Source organism: Teleopsis dalmanni, chromosome 2 (assembly GCF_002237135.1).
Source record: "Teleopsis dalmanni isolate 2A chromosome 2, ASM223713v2, whole genome shotgun sequence".
In the NCBI taxonomy this organism is placed as follows: Eukaryota; Metazoa; Arthropoda; class Insecta; order Diptera; family Diopsidae; genus Teleopsis; species Teleopsis dalmanni.
In genome coordinates, this window is record NC_051847.1 from 231,278,484 (window position 1) to 231,301,154 (window position 22,671).

The following is a 22,671-nucleotide window of genomic DNA, read 5'->3' on the forward strand; positions in this document are numbered from 1 at the left end:
AAAATTTTAACTTTGATAAACAATAGAATTATTATGTAAACTTTATGAAATATTATATATCGAAAAATGTGTATTAAATAAAAATTAATAAATTTGTAACAAAAAAATCATGTCCATATTTAATGATAATTTTGCACTGATATTACCACCGTTCCTTAGAAAAAACCGAAAATACCTGTCGTATAAGTAGTGTAAATGAAGACACATTATATCATTGTTTTATTAAAGAATTGTAGATATAAAACTTAGAAAATGTATGTAATATATTTAAATGCAATGACCTACCTAAATATATTATAGAAATGATAAATGACAAAAATAAAAGTTATTGTTACTCTTGAGTTTTTAATAAAAAACTAATTGAAAATAAAAAATAGGAAATGCGCAGTCTTTAACTTGTACTTATAGTGATCAGACTTGTTTTTTGTGTGCTCTCTTTTGTTTACGCTTTTTTTTCTTACATTTTTTCTTTCAACTCGCGCTTAAGCATTTTTTACCTTACACGTATTATTATATATCTGCATTAAATCGGTAGTTGCATAACTAAGACGCAGTTAAACTAGTGTGTTATCATACCCCATGTTACTTAATCTTCCAACAATCCTAATATATAGATTAATCGAATTATACAATAACATTTTTGAGAAAAGTATTTATCCACAAAGTTGGTGTACTGCTGAAGTTATTCCTATACCCAAATCAAAAACATCTAGCTCTGAAACTAGTAACTATCGCCCAATTTCACTTCTGCCGTGCATGGGTAAAATTCTAGAAAAAATGATTGCTAAAGGAATATTGTGGTATTTAACTAAAAATAACCTAATTAGTCCTATTCAAGTCGCCTTTAGGAAAAATCAAATCGTCTTCTGCTCTTTCTAGTAAAAATCATGTAACCATCTTAGCTACAGATTTTGAAAAAGCATTTGATCGTATCGGAGTACACGTTGTGCTTATGCAGCTTGCTATTTGGAAAGTTGGTCAAAAGATCTTTAATTTTGTTAAAGCCTTTTTGACTAATCGCCTTTTGACTAACCTTTTTGTATTAGGATTACTTCCACTCGCTCCAATATCTTTGCTCTGCATAATGGGATTCCACAAGGATCTAAATTATCAATAATTTTATTTATAATAGCTTTTGATCCATTAAGTAAAATAATACTGAAATACAATAGAGTTAAACATGCTATATACGCTGATGATGCAATGATATTCTCCAAAGTTAAGGACATATCTATAGTTCAAGTAATCTTCACTGAGATATTAAATGACATAAAAGAATAGAGTAAATTTTCCGGTGCTAATCTTGCCTTAAATAAATGTAAAATTATGCACATTTGTAAAAAAAAGAATTGTAATCAACTAAACTTAAGCTACAATGCCGTAAATATCGAAGTTGTTAATTATTTAAAAATATTAGGTATAGTGTTTGACAACAAACTTAACTTTAAGCAACAATGTCTAGAATAAAGAAAAAACCTAGCTGCCAGGTTAAACATTATTAAATACCTATCATCTAAACATTCTTTTATTTATGTATCAACTTTGATTAATATCATTAAATCACTTATACTTTCTAAATTAGATTATGCTCTACCACTCTTTGGATGGTGTGCAAACAGCAATATTAGATAGTTGAACGCACCCTATCATGCTGCCGTTCGAAGAAGTATTGCTGCGTTCCCGACAACTCCAACCAAAAACTTATTGACAGAAGCTGGGCTACCTACAATATCAAATCGAGTTAAATCAACAACTTATAGCCTTATTCCGAAACTACTGTGCAGCGACAACGCTATTTTACATAAAGACGTTGTAAATGTATTCAATCAAAAGCGAACAAATAAAGTTAAATCGACAATTGTGCGGTGTATTGAATATGCTAAATTGTTCGACCTCAACATTAAACCTCATCGTATGATACAAAATCATGAACCCCCTTGGTTTCTCAATCCTACATCTTTTGTAACCGACCTGCAAACCTATGAAAAAAGTAACACAACCACCAAAATGTATAGACAACTGTTTGCAGAATTTTCTGATTGCTATATAAAAAACAATTGGACTCTATTGTACATAGACGATTCAAAAACTGATAATAATGTCACATTTCCTATAACACAACAAAATGGCTCCATTATCACGACTGGATTAGTTGCACCACATTGTTCCATCTTTACTGCAGAGGCTCTGGCTATAAAACTTGCTACTGACCACACAACATGCACCAAAGGCAAATTTCTGATATGTACCGACAGTAAATCTACAATTGAAGCTGTAAAAAATATCAAGTATAACACCGAACTTATTTGTGCTATCAGAAACAACTGCATACGTTTTTCAAACAAAATTAAAATCATGTGGGTTCCTGGACACGCAAGAATTAAAGGAAACGAACTAGCAGATCATGCTGCCTCTGCCGCCATTCGCTCTCCCTTGTTCTTATTCAAGACATCCGAAAGAAAAGACATTTAAAAATTTTTAAAAAAACATATGGAAGACGAATGGGCTATGGAATGGCCAGAGTACAACCATCGCTACAAATCGATCAATACTAGTGGTTTAAAAGCTATATATCCACTATTATGCACTCGTCAACAATGTTAGAATTTTACCCGATTGCGAATGGGACATTCAAAGCTTTTTCATGAACATCTTTTGAGTGGCAAACAGCCATCAAACTCTCCATTCTGTAATAGCACACCATCCATAGTTCATATACTTAACGATTGCCCTTCTTTTAATTCTATTCGTAGTAATATCTTTCCTAATATCTTAACTACCAGCCTATTAAAAACAATTACTGTTGAAAATATACTTTTATTGTATAAATATACTAAAGCCTGTAACCTAGTAAATAAAATTTAATTTATAATATCCGAGCTGAAGGCCCTGGCAGCTAGCGCTTCTTTTTTTTTCTTATCTAAGTTATAAGATTTTATATTTTGTAATTAATTATAATAAATAAATAAATAAATAGGAAATGCGAAATAGTGGTACGGATAAGTGAAAAATCAAAATCATTCAGAAATCAATTCGAGTCATTTGAAAATGCTTTATGTGATCTCTATTTCGAAGTCATTAGTGGAACAGCAATAAAAAGCAGTTCTGCTTAGTTTACAGTACAACATTTAGGAAAAGTGTGCCCAAGCATAACAAACTTCAAGTTCAGAAGAGCGATTCTCAAACTTATTCGCAATTGAAATAAAGTTGACCTAGTGTAGGTATACAATTTATAAATATTATAATTATTGCCTCTAACAGTGAATTTGATACTCATGGATGCGTGCTGTGCTTCATTCCCCATATAAATACCACGAGGTCGACTTCAAATTATTTTTAGTCGAAAAGTGCAATTGAGAGAACGTTGACTAGAATATAACGAACGATAAAACTACAATAAAAGTTCTGTTGCTATAACTATGATTAAAAATATGTGTAAAATTTTGATTTTTTTAATGGCCCTCTCAGAGTGCCAAATAACAGTTTATGGAAGTGACACTATAAAACTATCAAAAGATGTAGCAAAATATAAAGAATCAATGTTGAAAAGTGAAAAATATGATTCTTTGCACACTTTTATTAATTTTTTACAATTAGAAGTAAAGAGCTGTGTTGGGGTATATTTTCATATACATATATATATATATATATATTTTATCACGTATATTTTAAATATGAATAACATTACTATATAAATTATGCAGAGAAAACAAGAATCAATATGGAGTTGTGTAAAAAGGAGCAGTCTATTTATTCTTGATAAGTTAAATGCTATACCAGTGTTCCCAATTTGGACTGGGATAAAATTTGTCCAGTGTTCAGTTGTTGATAAATGGATTGGAAAGTAAATAGCATTACATTGACAATTTAAATTTCAACAAAAGATAATTTAAATTTTAAAATTGTTTTTTTATATGTATACATATATAAGGCAAACCTGTGTCAAAGACTTTCAATACTCGGACTCAAGGAATAAAACTTGGTTTGATCATATGGCAGCTAAACTGAAACAAATTTTTAATTCGCATGTGCTTCAGATAAACTTAGGAAAACTCACGAACACGTACACTAATAATTTTGAAGCAGGTGGTACATTGAAATACCTGCCATATATAAATATAATTTTTTTTTATTCAATTTGTTTCACCTCAAGGTATTACAAATAAATCTGATTATGTGGGAACTGCACGTTATCGTCGACATAGATACAATATGATAATAACAATGATATTTGGTGTGACCGCTCTAGGTGCAGTGCTTGTGCCAATGGGGTTTCAGTTGCTTTCGGTTGTTAGTGGAAAAGCGTTACTCCTAGCTAAAATGGCATTACTTCTCGCATCAATTAATGGTCTAAAAAGGGTAACATCTATTAAATCACCAAAACAGAATGTGAAATTTAGAAATTAAATTTAACAGGTTGCTAATAGTGGCATACATTATGGACTTTATCATGTACCTGGAGAACATTTCGGAGGTTATTATGACCGTGGCGACATGTACCATCCTAGAAATGTCAAAAATATTGCAACTGCACAGCGTGTAGAAGAATTTGGAATTCAAAAATAAGTATTTAACATGTTTTTTTAAATAATTAGTTCTTTTAAGTCAGCTTATTGTATAAATTCATTTTAAATTTAAAATAAAAGAATTTTGAAATTTTTAAAAATGTTAAAAATGTAATCTATTTATATTCGACAACTCTACTTCGTTAGAAGTTAAACAAAGTTCGAGTTCGAAAAGCTCCCAAGAACTTTCAAGATACAGAAGCGGTGGGATATCGATGGCATGAACCTAAAGCGATTAAAATGGCAACAAGTGCCTTCAAACACCATCTACCCACCGGCGTCAACCTCTTCCTTAAACAACCTTCTTTATTGTAATATAAAAGGATGTGTATAACTGATAAGAGCAGCAGTCTACCAAATATTGTCAGCGGTAACGGTTGTTCAGAGTAAGGAGCCGTTTGCATTGAAGTGAATAAAGTCTTTATTGTTTAAAATATATTTTAACGGAATGTACTTTTCAAATTAATAATAATGTGCATTTAAAAATAAGTAAACATTCATAAAAATAATTGTTTTTGTTAAATTAGAACATTTACGCTAAGCATACAAATATATTTAGTGAAGTAATTCGAATTTGTGCATAAATCAGTTTGTGAATTTTTTCAGTTTCGAACTATGAAACTAAGTTTACTCATATAGTAGGTACGAAATGCATTACACTCTCATAAATCCCTTAAGTTAGCATCTTTAAACTTATTCTAGTAACATGTCTAACTTTGCTACTTAAATCAAGTTAGACCACCATTATTCTATCTGAGTACAACATTACACCGCCGAACATATTAAAAAAATTAAAAACTTAATTAAATTTATTTACTCTCATTTTTGGAATTACTGTTGTAATTCATTTCTAATTTAATTGTATTATTTTTGACATGATTAGTTGAATTCCAACGTTGTTCTAGCACAAAAACCACATCCTGTAAATTTAAAATTTTACACAAACGAGGAAAAACGGTTTTTAATTTACTAAACGAAGAGGACATCTACTTCGACCATTTTTCAGCAAAATGAAAGCGGTGGTATTTTTTTCATTGACCGTTGTACTGTTGAGTGCTAAGGTAAGTCCTACTAAACTAAAACATATTTATACTTAAGACATAACATACCCACGTACAATTATAATTTAATAAAGACCAAAAACAAATTGACTTAGTTTAACGACAGACGTTTTCCTCCGCATTACATTTGGCACAGAATTGGGAAAAATGTGTCACATGAGATTACGGTGAAGTTGAGTTTTCTTTATTAAGTATCTTTTCCCTATAGATAAAGCGGTAGTTGAGACAATAAATTGTTCCCCTTGGCTACTTGGTCGTATAAAACAATATTAGTAATAAAAGTTAAAAACGAAATGCAAGCTTAACTGAGAAGAGAACAATAAATAAACTTTTTTCAATCACGAACAAAACATTTTATTAAAAACTTTTACAAAGTGGGCAATATTTTTGGGTTTTTTGCTTTTAATTCAGTTAAAAGCGAACGAACTATACTTTAAAGCAGAACTTTTTGTGTTCAAACAAAAATTTATAAAAATGTGTCTTTAAAATATTTCAATCAGTTTATCGCTTATATTGTAGCGATATATATTTGATTAAAATAAAAATAAATTAATCAGATTTATTTTATTAAATTTTATTTGTTTTTGTAAAGAAATTTTATGATTTTCTCAGAATATTTATTGCTTTTTGGTTAAAATCCTAAAAACTAAATTAACATTATTAATATTGTATTTAAATTTCATTTATAATAAATTGCTATTACGATCAATTTTCAATAAGTTTTTTTAATATTACTTTGCTTATGTCGCTTATTTTATCATTTATCATTATGTATCATATCCGCAATATATTATAAATTATTTTTTCAATGATTTTTGAAAAAATGTCCGTGAAGTAGTTTAAACATAATAGTATGATTAGAGTAGAAATCAACAATTGGCAATTATGAAGACTCTTGAGTCGACAGTAACGCGAACGTTATGGTATGTCGAAAAGAAGATGCGTCTACGAAATTAATTCCTCCAGTATTGGAAGACAATGGTTGCACGACGTCAACATATCAAAAAGAGCCACATAACGAATACTTAAAAACGAGTGCAAATTGAAGCCTTAAAAGCTTTTAAAAAAATGTTATACTCAATAAACCTAAGGATAATTGTGACATTTACACAGTCAATTGTTTAATTATAAGAATATCATCTTTAATGATAAAAATTACTTAATTAGCCTATTTGTTATCAAACAAGTGATCAAAATACGTCAGATTTATTCCATATGTCTAGTATAAAAAAATTTTACAAGGTGTTCTAAAACATTCTGCAATCAAGGTAACGGGAAGTACAAATTGTAAAAAGATTTGTATCGTCAAGCGAAACACATAGGTATCAACCAATAATGCCAGATATACTTATTTCAAGTCACATAGGACCATTTATGATTATGCAGTATAGGACATTTTCGGGTCAGGGTCAACATAAAAAAATACCGAATTATTAAAGTGTTCATTAAAATACTTTCATAGGAGTGAAAATTCCATTGGTTCACATTCGCGCAGAGTATGATTCGTTTTCCAATCAACTAAAATTTATAGCTCACAGCAAAGATATATCGAACATTTGAAATAAATTGGCAAAAATTTATATTTACTCCAACTTTTCAATATATTAGATGAACAAAATTCAATTATAGATTGAAGTAAACAGCATTCTTATATATATATATAAAAAATATAGCTTTATTGGGCTACCTAATAATTAATTCTGATTAATTAAACTTAAATTATTATTGATTCTTTTGATTAATTTATAAAAAATGTAAGTAATCAAATAGGAAATTAAAGGAATCAAAAGACAACCAACATTTCGACATAACATAATGTGGTTCAATACATGTACACAAGGTTTATTCATGTAAGAACTCTTCGAGGATTCCGTCATTTCCGCTCAAAAAGTCACACTATACGTCTGGAGCGATTACAATACGCAGGGCAATGTTAATTGCCAACGTATTATAGTAGAGTCCACTATTTTAAGCAAATTTTGCATACGATATATGATGATGTACCTTTATTTATATAGACGTTTTAAGTTGTGAACTTTTTACATTGATTACAGTAAAAAAAATTTCACATGCCGTCTAACATAAACTAGTATATATTCATTATACGCAATTTTTACATCTGATCCCTCAAGCAACCATCTGGCGCATCCATTTGTTAATCGTAACCAGTTTATAGACTATAGCAGTTAGAAGTTGGTCGCAGTTCAATTGGGCCACCCCGTATATGTAAAAATTAAAATTTTTATTAACATAAATATGGCGGCACTTATTATTTAATTGAACTGACTTTCACCAATATGGAAGACTTTAATTTTGACAAAATTTTTCGCTATTTTCAATTTGAAATAAAGCTGTTTATGTGGGCTTTTTTTTGATATGTAAATTTAAATTCGCATGAATATTTTCGAGTGTAGGTATTTCGTTTTTTATCTAATGCATTTATATAACCATACAGCAAAATATACGTGACATGCAGTAACTATGAATGATATAATCTAGTATCAATTGAGGGTTTGAGCTATGTAACAGTTGGCGCAAACATGGGAAGGTAATGGCAAGGTGAGTTGATAGTGTAGAGTTTGAATGTTAGCCCGTCAGTTTGTGATACTTCGGTTGTCAACATGTATCTATAATATAAATGATATGCCTTTGTTTGGAGATAAAATTTACCATGTTTATCTCCCTGAAATGTTGCTGCACTTGCGTTATCCTGATAATATCACGTTTACAAAAGTTTAATGTATAAAATTCGTTTAATTGGCAGTCTGCATTTCATATCTGCATATGACATTCATATCAAAACATTTATTTAAAATTTAAGTTTTCTTCATTTTTCTACAAAAGTTATTCAAAACTTTCGTTTATTAAAGTTTTAAAACTTAATAAAAGTAAGCAAATTTTTTTCACATTTTTTTAAAAAATAATTCATTTCATATAATTTATTTCAATGGTAATAAAATGGTGATAGGCTAGAAACAGCATTATATATGTTAAAAAAATTTAAAATAAATATAATGTACTAAACTGGTTTTTTTCATGAGCGAGTTTAAACCGTAATTAAATGAATTGTTTTTAAATGTTAAGTGACTTAACTTTTCCAGGTTTACATCCAATTAAAAAAATTTAGTTTGGTTTTTAATTCTTACAAAACCTTCATATAACTAAGATCTTAGTTCACAATTCGCTCCTTTCATAATGTCATCCCGTTTCGAATTTTTGTATCCGTATCTTATATTTCATTATTTTAATAAAATCGTACTTAAAAGTCACAAGTGGCTTATAAACGTTATGTCCATAAAATCCGCTTATTTGCATAATTAAATCAATTAAATAGATTCTATTCGTCTTAATTTCAAAATACAAGTTTTAAAATATAGAATAAAGCTGTAAAAATTGAATAAGTAATTGTGTAACAAGTGATTTCTAAAACTAATGAATATTGGAAATTTGACAAAATCAAATTTATCTTCTTCTTGTTCTTCCTTAGGTTCTTATAGCTTCGTTCTTCCTTTTTTTAATTTATTTCGCATTTTAGTAATATTTGAATCCTCTTTCAGCTGAGAGAATTGAAGTAGAATAATTTCCAATAAACTTTTATCATTTATTTAGCGACAACAAAGTTAAGGTCATCATTTCTCAGTTTGTCACATACTCATCTTATGATTCAACCAAGTAAAACTTTTAATTAACATCTATTTATCATTGGTAAAAGAATTGTTTCTTTTCAGGCCATAAACAGTCTTAAAAATAAACTTAAGAAAAAATATCTTGAATATAGTAAAAATTAATTAAAAAATCTTATTCAATTAACGCCACCAACCTAAAAAATACAAGTCAAGGAATGTTTTTCCTTAACTTCGCCACAACGTACATAATATAAAAAATACATCAATATTTCTTAGGACATATGTTTGAGCACGCAATTTACTAATTTTGTACAATTTATTTAATAAAGAAAACTACAAACAGCGTAAATGTGCAAAGTTTTGTGCTCAATAAACTTATGAGACATTTTTCCCAAGCTGACAATTCGAAGGATCTAAAATGACTTCGCTTAAAAGGCACTACCTAAGGGTAAATGCGTTTATCTTATTGCAAAACACATATAAATATGCAATTTTAATGTAAATAATACTCGCTATCATATGATGCATTCTTGCACTTTTTTAGGGAAAGCTACTCATCCCCTCTTAGTCGCAATAAATGCGGATGTTTATATACATAGTATTATAGTGTGACCTCTTCACTTTGTCCTTAGTTTGTTTTACCATATTTTACAATTATTGTTGGTGAAAATGTTGAAGACATTGAAATATCAGTTAAATATAAATAGTACGCTTAAAAAATTATGCTTATGAAATATGGACATCTTTTTACTTTTTATAATTAGAAGTGACTCAAAACAAGACAGACTAAGAAGCCATTTAGAAAGAAAAAACTACTTATAAAGTCGCATATACTTTGCATAACTAATGTTTAATGCAGGTACTGCTTCTGTGTTCCCATTAGATCTAAAACTTGAGCATTCACGGTTGGTTGTGATCATGATTCCATGAGATCACCAGGTATGTCCCAAATTATGGATGGGACCGAAAAAAGTTCATTGTCCCACACTAGCGTTTATTCTTGTTAAGTGTAAGCATTTCCGTGTCTTTTCGTATCTCTTAGGAAAAAGTGGATATCGCTTTATTATATTTAAACGCAATGCTAAACTTTTACTATACTCTCTATTGAACGTTGTTCAGTTTTCTTATATCAATTAAATTAAATATTAAATCAAAAAAATTTAATGTGTGAAAGAACTATCAAATACTGTTTCGATACTTTATAACCTTTATGCGGGTAAATTATACACAAATAATATAAGATAGTTTGTATTTAGACATTCTTGAAATCGCATGCTATACAAGAGCTAAACATATTTGATTATTGAGTATCTCATCATATTCTTGTTTGAATTTATTACAGAACAAATTATGTTTACTTTACATCACTTGTACAAATTTATGAAGGTTAATGGTTTTGTTATGAAATACGCATATTAAAAACATAAATGGTACGAAATAATAAGATAATCAAAAAAAATGCCAGCAAAATCTTAGGATGAAATTAAATATATGTATACTAAACCATAGAGTGAAAAAGGAAATCTATGGCTTATAAAGGATATATAACTCAGTTATAATGGAGGTATTGAATATAAATACAGTATATAAAATGAAATAAATATGAACTTCATTTTTATGAAGATATAATATTTATATTTAGTAAGTATAAAGGAAATTATAATTGTTGTGTCTAAATATGACCGCAAAGTAGAATGAAATTGAAGGTACTACAATTTTAAAGAAAGAATTTTTAAAAATATTTTAAAGTTTATACTGATATGGTACTACACTGATATGATTAAGTATATGTATAGAAGCCAGTGGACGAATATATTAAGTTTTCTCCAAACAACTTTTTACTTTGTGTGTAAAGTAAATGCAAATTAAGATTCTCGTTAATGTGGCAATATAATCACGCAGAAGGATGCCAAATAATATACTTTCAAGTTTAAGGGTTAAATATCCACAAGTAATGATGATATGAAAATGTGAGACAGAACTTATGAACTTTAGAGTACTTAAAATTTATTCATAATTAATGCTTCCGTTCTTGCTAAAATAAAATTTCCTAATTATCGTGAGACTAACGTGAATATTGCAAATAGCGTGACTCTAATAAATAAAAAATGAAAAGCCCATATTAAGATATTAACAAGATTAGTAGCAGTTCGAGTTTTCTATTTACATTTTGAATAAAAGCTTTACTTAAATGTGTAGTATATATTAAAGCCTTAAGAAAAAAGTTCATTCATTACACGCACATTTTTCATAGTAAAATTATACACAACAATATTAAAACCCTAAACATAAGTAGCCTTCTGAATACACTTCAAATCAAATTGATTTTCAGTAACAGTTTTGCAAATCATATCCTCAGTATATTTTTTTAAAATGCAAGGCACGCATAAGCTTTCAATCAAAAATCAGAATATTTTAATTTTGATGTAACTTGTTTTGCATATTCAAAGGAGTAAACCTTTCGATTTGTTGTGTTTATTTATTATCAATGATTTAGTAACAAGTTTTTTAACGGCTATTGATTATGTTGTTGTTGTTGTTGTTCACAAAAGAAGCCATATAAACACGAATATCCTGTGATTTTACTGGTGTCACTCATCCATTGAAATGCCCATAAATGTCAATGTAGGTAGAAGCGCACAAAATTTGCTCAACACCCACAAAAGAAATTGAACGGAGAATGCTAACAAATTCACACGTATAATTAAATAAAAGAGCCTGGTAAAATACCCCCCACTTTTGAAGCTCTTTTTTTGTTACTACTGGCCTTTATTGTTTCGACTACGTTTCTTATTTTGATACAAACAGATTGTGGGATATGATTTGAGGGTGCCTCACTAGGTCTTGTATTCTTGTTGTTTCTTTAATATTTGTATTTAAGTTAAGTTCCATTACAGAATTGTGATTAATATATACATAGTTTAGTTTTTAAAAGTTAATAACATTTGCGGAAAGTTATTTTAACATACTATACTATATTGTTGCGCACGTTCCAAGAATTGAGGTGGTTGTTCGCGATCGCTGGATCCCGACAAGTAATTAAATAGTAATCGACTCAACACTTTAGTTTTGTATAAACGTGTTTTTATTGCTCTTAGCTTTTATGAAACACCAACTCACAATTTTCTCCAACAAAAATAATATATAACATAAAACTTATTTTCCAACAAACTATCAAATACTTAGAAAACTATTTCTAAGTTTATTTGGTTTTCAAATTTATACCAATATTTTCCATTAAAAGTTGTGGAAGTTTATGGTGACGATATTTAAACGCAAATATAGTATTTTGAGTATTTTTATGGTAGAATAGTGTAGACATCAGAACATCAGAGTGTTAACATCAGAAACGAAAGAACGTCTATTTTTTGAAATCAGAAGAGTAGGCCTTTTCGGTGGCTCGCAAGTACGGCAAAAAATGCATGTTGGCCTATGTTGGCCACGCAAGTCATTGGCATCACTGTTGCAATCTGTCAAATGTTTTGTTTTGACAAACAGCAAATCTTGTATATGTGCATATAAATCAAATATATATTTATAAAAATATTATAAAATTAAAATGAACACGGAATTAAAAGGAATGGTAAAAATATTGAAAATTTAAAAATAAAACACTAAGATAAGTAAATTTTTGTAGGTACTGTCGATGTTGGGAGAAGGAAGCAACGTTTTGCAGTGGCCGAGGGATGCAAGTTGTTTCACGGATTTTTTAAATGTTATGAATGCCGCAACAACCTCCTGTGAAGATTCTTTTCCTTTCGTGTCAAGTAGCACTCTAGAAAACACTTCGTTTCCTTTGTGGTCCATAGTTTGGGTGTATTTCTATAAAAAATTTTTTAGAAAAACTTCAAAAATTATGTTTGTTTATTAATTTTATGTATGTAAACTACAAATTAAATGAAATAAAATAAATGTTACTTGGTAATAACTAACATAATAAAAAATTCAATGTGCTTAATACTTACGATTTCTCCATTCTTATTATTTCTTCGTTACTTTTCAAGATTTTTCAAATTTTTGAATTCTGTTTGAATTTTTATTTCCTCAATTTTTGACATTTGATTGCACTATTCGTTGGAATTTTCAATGAAGGTTCACAATAGTTCGCTTATTGCGTTGGTAACATTTTTTTTTTTACTGGCCGATGTGGTTGGCCAGCATAACTATGCTGGCCGAGGTAGAGAAAATAGTGTTGTTGTTTTGCATACATTGCGGCCAGTATAGGCCTGCATAGGCCAACAACTTGCTGTTTTTTGCCGTACTTGCGAGCCACCGAATACGCCTAGTTTTATCCATTATGAGCTATTTATATATAATCTACAATTGATTAATTTACAGGCAGCTATTACCGAAAAAATGCGACTAAGCACGTATTCATAACTCTCCAGCATAAGAATCCCCGGCCGACTATATTACTGAGAGGCAACAAGAAGTTTTATCTCAACAGTTTACACCTTTGGACTAACGCCTACGTTATGCAATATTTACAAAATAGTCCTTCTGGAATAGGATTCATTTTAATCCAAGGTATTTAGAATTGACTTGATTTATTCTTGACTTAAAAAGAGGACCGCCAGCTAGTACGCCAAACGGCATATCTGGCCATGGAAAATACTTTGGATAGTGTATTAAAATAATACACATACACATCATATATATATATGTATATGACAAAATTCAAAACGTATATATTTCATTGCTTTTCGCTCTACTGTTATATTTTCTCTCTAGAACTAGCACTAATTTAGATTTACGAGGATAATACAGGTGATATTTGACTGCAAAATTTAATATAGTGTTGGCTTTCTAATAAGTATAAGACAAGTATTGAAGGAATAGTTATTTTGTCGTCTCTCTCAGCTATGTCTCTAAAATTTGTAATAGTGAAATTTTGTTTTTTTTTAATTGAAAATATTTATCTTGGCATGTTGTACGGAAATTTTGTTTCTCATTTAGTATTAATCATAATTATTTTTTACGGAAATGATAAATGTACAAATTATTAAATCTATTATCCTTTACTTTCAATATAATATTCACACACACGGCATACAGGTATCACACTGAAACTTGGTTTATATCAATAGCAATAAATTACGTTGATTTTCTTTTAAGATGACATTTATCAAAAATTATCATCCTTACCATCATCTAGAAGTTACGCATGGGGTCTTGGATTTATACATTATGATCTTTGGAATATTTGCCAAGACAAAGAGGAAATATGATCAAGCTCACATTTATTACATAGATGATCCGCCAGACCAAAGAGTACGGCTTCAATTGTCCAAAGACCCTTTTCAAGGTATCGAAGAACTATCAGAAACTTTAATCGAAGACGTCAAAATTCTGAAACAAAATATTATTAGTTTTGCATAAGAAAATCAAATCACTGAAAGATAGCTAGGTCTTTTATAACAATAGCCGTAGCGAAAACCAATAAACCCATAAGGGATTTACGTAGAGTCTAACAAACAGATTTATCCTTAATCCTATTCCTATCTATTCCATCTTTTGTGGCTAGCACATTTTTATTTTAACATTAAAAGTTTTTTTACCGACATTTCCTACAGAATTTGTTGGTGAAATTATTTTTAATTTTATTTTTTTTAGTCCTGTTAACATTTTTGTTTATTTTTTAGGATATAGCATTTAAATATATATATTATTTATGTATGCATTGGGGAAAAAATGAACACTTAACGTTTTCATAAGTGGAGGTGATTGGATAACATCACCTTTGATATATGAGTTCAATTTAGTAAAATTTAAATAGGTTTATTAACTACGCTCAAGATACATGAGCAATTGTTAGATGATATTCACAGGTGTAGAGTAATCTACACCATAATTATGAAATACCTTGTGATAAAAAAAAACGAATTCGTTCTTTTTTCGAATTCCCGCGCTTATCCAATTGGTAAATTTTTTTTATTTTCACGCTGGCACACAACACTATTATACATATTCTGTCAAAGTTTAACGTATATCGTACGATTAGTTTTTGTTTGGCGTCTATACAAAGAAGTTGAAAAATTTTCGTGTGGTGATTTTTAGCTGAATTTCATTCAAAAAAAGCGTTGTTGTGATGTGACCAAAGAGATCATTTTCAACGCAGATAGTGACCCCACATTCATCGAACGCATCATAACTGATGATGTGACGTGGGTCTATGAATTTGATATGAATGCCCACCAAACAACAATCGACCGAATGGTGCTTCGAAGGTGAGCCGGAACCGAAAAGTCGGTCTAAAATCAAGGTTATGCTGACTGTTTTCTTCGATATTCATGGTGTGGTGCACTATGAATTCCTTCCGGACGGTCAAACGATCAATAAGGAGTATTATTTGGCCGTTATACGTCGTTTGTGTGAGGTTATTTGCATAAAGAGGCCAGATTTATGGAAGGAAAACTCATGGATTTTACACCACGATAACTCACCGGCTCACACAGCGTTGGTTGTGTCGCAGTTTTTAGCCAAAAACTCCACCAATATCATCAACCAAGCACCGTACTCTCCAGATATGGCCCCGTGTAACTTATCCTCTTCCCCCGACTCAAATTTCCATTGCGAGGCTATAGACGCGTTTTGAGACCATAGAGGCCATAAAAGAGAATTCGTTGCGTGAACTAAAGGCCATACCTTCGGCGGCCTATAAAACTTGTATGGAAAATTGGATCAAGCGTTGGCATGCATGTATTGCCGCAAGAGGAGAGTACTTTGAAGGCGATAATAAAGAAAATTATTAAAAATTAAAATTTTGAGTTTTTTTTTAACTTCTCGTTCTTTTTTGATCAAATGGTATGTTATATTATCTCTCATGGACACAAACAAGATAAGTGTATACTAAACTTAAAATCGCAAAATATTTTAAAAATATTTTTTCCGAAAAATTTACTGATTCTGGCAAAATCCATGCAAGAGCGTATTACAAAGTACGTATATTTGTTTCGAAGTGTTCTTAAATATTTTAATATGCCCGTAGCAGAGTAGAATTTTTAATTTATCTTTATTAACTTTCTGAAGAAAAAGTCAAACAAATCTGCGCTCATTGTAGTGTGATAATTTATGAGGTCGTCAGTGTTGGCAACTATTGTCCATTATCCCCGAAGCAGAGGCAATTATTTGGTAGTATTTTTACTCAGCATTTAAGACTACGTGGCAAGCCGATTTGTCGTTGATAAAAAGCATAGTTTCAAATTATATGAAGTAGTCAAAAACTTCAACATTGAATTACAATAAAAATGTCAGTTTTGTTAAAATTATTTTAAAAAGAAAAAGTAGTTAATTTTTATGCAATGCAAATCGTTAAGTTTGGTTACTACGTTATAACTAAGTGGTGATGATAGTGTTAATTACAAATCCAAAAATCTTAATGTTGCCTGGTACAGTAATTAGTAAAGTGAACAAATATAGTTGCTATAGAAATAGCCACATTAAAAGCGGAAATAATTGTAATTAGTTGAAGAGCACCGTTTTTTGCATTGATTCAGGTTTAATATTTTTTGCAGAAAACGAAAAAAAATTTTGTGCAAGCATTTTACGTGTGAAGAAAAATCTTAACACTGACAAGAAGTCGATATATTAAAAGTGCGTTAAAGCTGTTATTTAAAATGGGCAATGTGTCACTCCAAATTCCGTACTTCCGTTTATTTGGCTTCCAGCACCGATATGGATTATAATTTCCTATCTTAAATGTGCTGGTTTTTTATTGGCAGACACCTCACATACAATTTTTTTTATTGCTTAGTTAATAGAATAATGTTGTTAATACGAACATCCTGCGGCGCGGCATATTAATATGTGCGGCTTATATTATTAAAACGATAGTCCAATACATTTAATAAAACTGTTGATTTCGCTCTTTTCTAATCCAGTTGGCAAAAAAGTTCATATTCAATTTAATAAAGAAATAACCCATATTAAATTTTCAGAAATATGTATATATATTCGTATCAGTTTGCTTTCAAAGTTCATTAGACAGATAAAATATCTAAATAGTATTTCATAATAGAAATAGAATACAGTTACAGTAGAATACTTCTTCATAGCTGCTCACAAAACATTATCGCCTAGAATGTTTAAATATAACCAACCTGATAATTAAATTGATTTAAATAGATTTCACATCATATATTAATTCCAAACTTACATTGGGAACCATTTTTATTCTGACGCTGTTATACGGAACAACACTGCCATATCAGACGAAAATATTGTTATGTTACATTAATAATTTTAAAATAATATCTACCATATACCATATATTTTGTAATTTAATTTAATTTAATTTATTTGTAATAATTTTTTTTGTTATTAATATAGGCGTGGCCCACAGCAAAAAAATCCTTTGATTTATATCCCGAAACATATGACTTGCATAAAATTTCAGGTAAATATTGATAAATATATGTACATATATGTTTTCGTTATATTTTCGTTTTGATTAATGAATTTACAAGATTTATGCAAAATTTAACATTTTTTTTCATACATACTCGTAGATACGAGCCTTCTTATTATAATCACCATTTTAGTATTAATTATCTCACTAACGAAATACATATACTTATTGCACTTGTTTTAAAAATTAAACAATATTAAAAATTATTAAAAATTTTACATCACACATTATTCCCATTATTATCAGTTATCAATCTGTCTTTTCTGCTTAACAGATTAATTGATTTCCCTATTCAAATTATTTTACACAATTTTCTTCTTCGATTAAATGAAGTCAAATTTTGTCTAATTGAGTAATTTGCAACCATACATGAAATTGTTATCTATAATTTAATTATTATTATGTTTTTTTAGATTTCTTTTATTTTCTCAAACCCGCAACCATATTCGTGCTTAAAAACGTTCAGGCCATAAATCCGACCATTAAATGAGTCGATTGAAAACCCACTAGAAATAGAGGGCAGAAATTAATTTGACGCCTTGCGAATAATACCGCATATAACAAGTACATAAATACATATTTGATATTCTTAGATATTGTGTGCCGTGTGGATACGTATAAGTGCAGATGTTCGCAAATGCTTGACTTGTTTAACTTTTGTATATCCTCAGGCAAAATATATGATTAATTGCTTTTGTTTCAAAGTCGACATTGAAATTTAGTTAAAGCAAAAGGCCATATGAAATGCCTGTCACTATTTTCATATACTAATTATGTAACAGCAGGTTGGTTGTTGGTTGGTAATAATGAAAGTTTTTCAATATTAATATCGCTTTCATTGGTGGGTAACTATTGATAGTCTTAAGCTATTAAGACAGATCAGTTAAATGACCATCATCTGCTAATAATAACTAATATATCTGTATTGTTCACCCACATTCCTTTGTATTGCTTTCCAATTTCCGCTTATGCAAACGTAATTGTTTTCGCAACGTTTACAGCATGTTTCGTTTTAAAGTCCTTTTACTTCAAGAGGTAACTCCAGGTTTCAAGGCACAAAATTACAACTCTAAATAATCAGGCCATTCATTTTTGTTTTCAGATTGCATGCATATTACATCTGAGCCAGGAGATTATGTTTTTAAGAAAACGGCTCATGTGATCCCTAGTAGGAACGATGCTTCGATATTAGAAATTGAAAATTCAATGGAGGTCTGCGGTTTGTATGTAATAGGCGAACCTGATACAATTATTGAACTCACTGTCTTAAAGTATGACATAAATTGTGAAACTGGGGGACTCATGGCTGTAAGTATACAGAAAATTGACAACTCTAACTTAAGTATCATAAGCCATAAGACTCTTTCAGTTTGTCGACGGTTGGGAACTGAATGGGGAATACTTTCCAGGCTTAAGCGATCATCATCGCCTTTTGAAAGACAGAGTTATTGAATTTTGTAACAATTACAGGCAGTGGTTAGTAAAAATAAAATTAACATGATAAATTATACATTTTGATTTTCTCTACTCTTTCAGGCCCGTTATCTCTAACAAGAAGTTTTTCCGTTCCAGCCAGAATGCCGCATTGCTGCAATACCGCATACCATTACGTGGGTCGTTTATTGTCAATATCCGTTACCATAAAATTTCTCAACGTTTGTTTAGCTTAAATATAATGCTAAAATACATAATTAATAAATTTTATATTTAGCTTGCCATGTATTAGTACATGATACTACTGCAATTATGAACATAGCTAATTTTGGCCACCGGCGCAATTGTACTATTTCTGCTCTGTTTCCTGCAACCGTTTCTGTTATCAATCTGAAAGTTGGGGGAAAGTCCGTTCGTCAAGAAAAAGTTAATTATGATGTGGGTTCATAAACTTTAATTCCGAACAATTGTATTAAAAAAATTTGTTTTAGTGTTCTTTTTATGAAGATCGTTTAGAAATTGGAGGCACATCTGGACTAGAAAGTATTGCAATGGAAAAATCAAGTGAAATTTGTGGATTTACAAACGAACAAGGTTTGAAGAAATTTCTTAAAATAACTAATTAACTAATATTTTTTTTAATAAAAAAGTTACTCTTGCAAGATATACCATTATTAGATACTTAATTATTATTAAACCGTATTCCATCAGGACATAGACTATTTACATAGAAACGCCAGTTATTTCTGTTTAATGCTAAATATCTAAATTCATTAAATGATTTGTTCGTTTCATGCCGGATGGTTCTTCTTTAAGTGGTCTGAGGTCTGTTAGATCTTCGATTGCCTTACGGGTTCCATTGTTTCATTGTAAAATATTTTACCAAATTCTTCTAAACTGCATCCTCGACCCAATCGACTGCCAACTCCGAAAAGAGTAAGCTCGTTTTACGCTTAATAGATCATGCGTAGACCACATCAACAGCCTGCGCCTTATTGTAGAGCAGTGTAATGAATTAAACACCCCTCTGTTGTGTTAATCGATTTTGAAAAAGCCTTTAACTCTATGAACCTAAGTGACATATGATCTACGCTCGAGAATTCAGGTGTCCCTGAAAAAATCAGAAGCCTATCAAAGTGCGAAGCAAGTGGTAGAGTCCTACATTGCGGCAGCATTAGTGAGGCCTTTTGTGCAATCACTACTATTATTTGCACCAACGTTAGATGCCGTGTTGAAAAAAGTCACTGTCGAAAGAAGAGGCATATTATGGAGGGTCAACCAACACCTTTTTTACTTTCTTTAAATAAAGAGTACATGCAGTCAAAAATTGACGCCCTTTTAACTAAAGTCCCTCTAGTGGGTCTGCGAACCAACATAAGCAAAACAAAGGCATGCACGATTAAGTTAAATCAAACTCCCACCTTCACAATCAGTAACACCAACATTGAAACCGTTGAGAATTTCTGCTATCTTGGAAGCTCAAGTAAAATATCTCCAAAGACCAAGATCAATGTATATAACGCATGTGTCAAATCGGGATAAACGAGATCCCTCGTCATTGGTTGCAGTCTGTCTTATCACCCTTCTGATAATCAAACTTTTTTCCCACTTCTAGGGTACAACTTCAGTATTCCAAATTTCGATAAAGAGCGGTCTGAGTGTGTCAGACAGTTTCTGCAGATAGATTGTCTATATCCGCCGCTTTGTTGTTTTTAAGTTGATCTATGGTTTGCGCACTTTTATCTCTGTCAAGCGGACTCATAGGGATAGAACTAAAAGGCTGTGCGAGCGAAAATAGCGTTGTGTCGAAGTTCGCAGATATGACAGAAGTTGGCTAGATGCTTCCTGAAAGGTGAACACTTCTTTCCGATGAATTAGTTGCTCATCGGTAGTAGTTAGTAGTCTACCATTCATATCTTTTATGGACACGTTTTTTAAAACTTGTTTGTTTTTAAGCTTTCTTGTGATATTAAACACTGATTTCAAATCGCCACGTAGGCTTGCTGCTTCCGTTTCAGCAACGAGGCTGCTTATAAAACTGGGTTTGTCGTTTCTGGCCTTTCGCTTAACATTGTTTACTAGAGATTAATATAAGCCCTGTGTCAAAGCTTTCTGTTCACAACTTATGGCAATAATTAATTGTGATTTAGCGAGGCGTCTTTCTCCAACAAGAGACCAAAATGCAGGTGTAAATCATTCTCTGTCTTCCTGTCTTCATGCTAAGATGACTTCTTCTGCAGTATCACTAATCATAAGCTTAGTCATATTTCACAACTCGCTTATATCAGTGGTAGAGTTCACTTCAGCGTCTACTTCTACTTTTCTTTAATACTATCGCAGGCGAGACGGAATTTGTTGTATGTTATTTCATATGCTATTTCATGCGACTAGTATGAAATGGTCGGATGCTATTTCGACGTACTCGAACATCTTGAACACATTTGAACCATTTTTTACTAATACAGAAATATTCGATTTGACGATTGAATAGTCAATGACAGTTCTGGAGTTTCGCGATGTCCATGTCAGTTTGTGGTTAATTTTGTGCGGGAAGTAGGAAGTAGATGTTTAAAATACTTTTATACTCCGCCTAAAAACAGTTTTGCATAAAATCTGTTAAAGATTGTAAGTTTTATAAAGTATTGTGGGATAACAGATGAACTTGAAAACCAAATGAAAATTATACGGATAAATACTTATGATCAGAAAAACCCGTGACGTAAAGGAGACGTATTCTAATTCCAACAAGTACCGTTAAACATTTCATCAAAGGCGATCTCAATAATAATATAATCAATTAAATATTATTAAATAATATTAAATTTATAACAGAGACTTAGACTTCTGTTGAAGCGCAGTACTGCCATCCTATTCAGAAGATAGCGCAGATAACTAGTTAGCAAACAACTCTATTCCTTCTGCAGAGAAATGAATTCGCTTTATAGTATAATGTAGAAGTTCAAACAAAAAATAAAAATTAAACTACAATATCTATGTTTAATAGGTTACTTCAAACTATAATCATTTTTACTGTGATTACTGTTCTACAATTCTCAACTCTCTAATTAAAACATAATCTAATAATAATAATTATCATGCAAAATTTATTTCAATGATTAAAAAAATAAATTTCTTTCAAACAGGACCAGAGCAAGCCATTTTCTGTGGTGTTACGACTGTTCGTCTTGTTTCTACTGGCAGATATCAAAATCAAGCAGCAGTCGCCATACGTAAAGCGGAAGAGATTGATTTAGAAATAGCAACTTTAATTTGTGCTATATAAGATGTTCAATACAGACAAGTAATAATATATTGAACATATTATGAAATCAATAATACTATACTGTAAGTCTCTAGGAACAGTGACAGTAAATTAAAAACTTAAATTCTCTCGTTTTTGTCATTTAACCCATAGCACAATAGCATGTTCGTCTTATATATGTATCAATGAAAGCAAATAATGTTATATATATAGCAAAATAAATATCTAAAATTAAACAAATAAATTATATTAATTTCATAAGTATTGTAATTTAACTTATGTGTACGTAAGTGACAAACATAGAATATAGAAGTAT

At 30.4% G+C, this 22,671-nt stretch overlaps 2 protein-coding genes across 2 annotated transcripts; both read left to right on the forward strand.

Moving 5' to 3' along the window:
• Positions 1-3,360: 3,360 nt before the first annotated feature.
• Positions 3,361-4,604, forward strand: LOC119683851. Its single transcript, XM_038097718.1, has 5 exons — positions 3,361-3,617; positions 3,705-3,844; positions 3,932-4,086; positions 4,154-4,359; positions 4,417-4,604. The coding sequence occupies exons 1-5, from the start codon at positions 3,420-3,422 to the stop codon at positions 4,564-4,566; spliced, it is 849 nt and encodes a 282-aa protein (XP_037953646.1). The 5' UTR covers positions 3,361-3,419; the 3' UTR covers positions 4,567-4,604.
• Positions 4,605-5,132: 528 nt separating this feature from the next.
• LOC119682347 (corticotropin-releasing factor-binding protein) lies at positions 5,133-22,563 on the forward strand. Its single transcript, XM_038095762.1, has 9 exons — positions 5,133-5,207; positions 5,449-5,626; positions 17,581-17,647; positions 18,762-18,967; positions 19,029-19,135; positions 19,196-19,314; positions 19,371-19,531; positions 19,585-19,687; positions 22,237-22,563. The coding sequence occupies exons 2-9, from the start codon at positions 5,576-5,578 to the stop codon at positions 22,374-22,376; spliced, it is 954 nt and encodes a 317-aa protein (XP_037951690.1). The 5' UTR covers positions 5,133-5,207; positions 5,449-5,575; the 3' UTR covers positions 22,377-22,563.
• The last annotated feature ends 108 nt before the right edge of the window (positions 22,564-22,671 follow it).

What these genes read in the sequence shown, in the direction of transcription:
- LOC119683851 (XM_038097718.1), top strand. Translation starts at nt 3,420, where the DNA reads ATGATTAAAAATATGTGTAAAATTTTGATTTTTTTAATGGCCCTCTCA. An exon ending in GTTGATAAATGGATTGGAAA is followed by an intron (nt 3,845 to 3,931) that starts GTAAATAGCATT and finishes TACATATATAAG; the next exon opens with GCAAACCTGTGTCAAAGACT. An exon ending in CAATTAATGGTCTAAAAAGG is followed by an intron (nt 4,360 to 4,416) that starts GTAACATCTATT and finishes TAAATTTAACAG; the next exon opens with GTTGCTAATAGTGGCATACA.
- LOC119682347 (XM_038095762.1), top strand. Translation starts at nt 5,576, where the DNA reads ATGAAAGCGGTGGTATTTTTTTCATTGACCGTTGTACTGTTGAGTGCT. An exon ending in TGACTTGCATAAAATTTCAG is followed by an intron (nt 17,648 to 18,761) that starts GTAAATATTGAT and finishes TTTTGTTTTCAG; the next exon opens with ATTGCATGCATATTACATCT. An exon ending in TGGATTTACAAACGAACAAG is followed by an intron (nt 19,688 to 22,236) that starts GTTTGAAGAAAT and finishes TCTTTCAAACAG; the next exon opens with GACCAGAGCAAGCCATTTTC.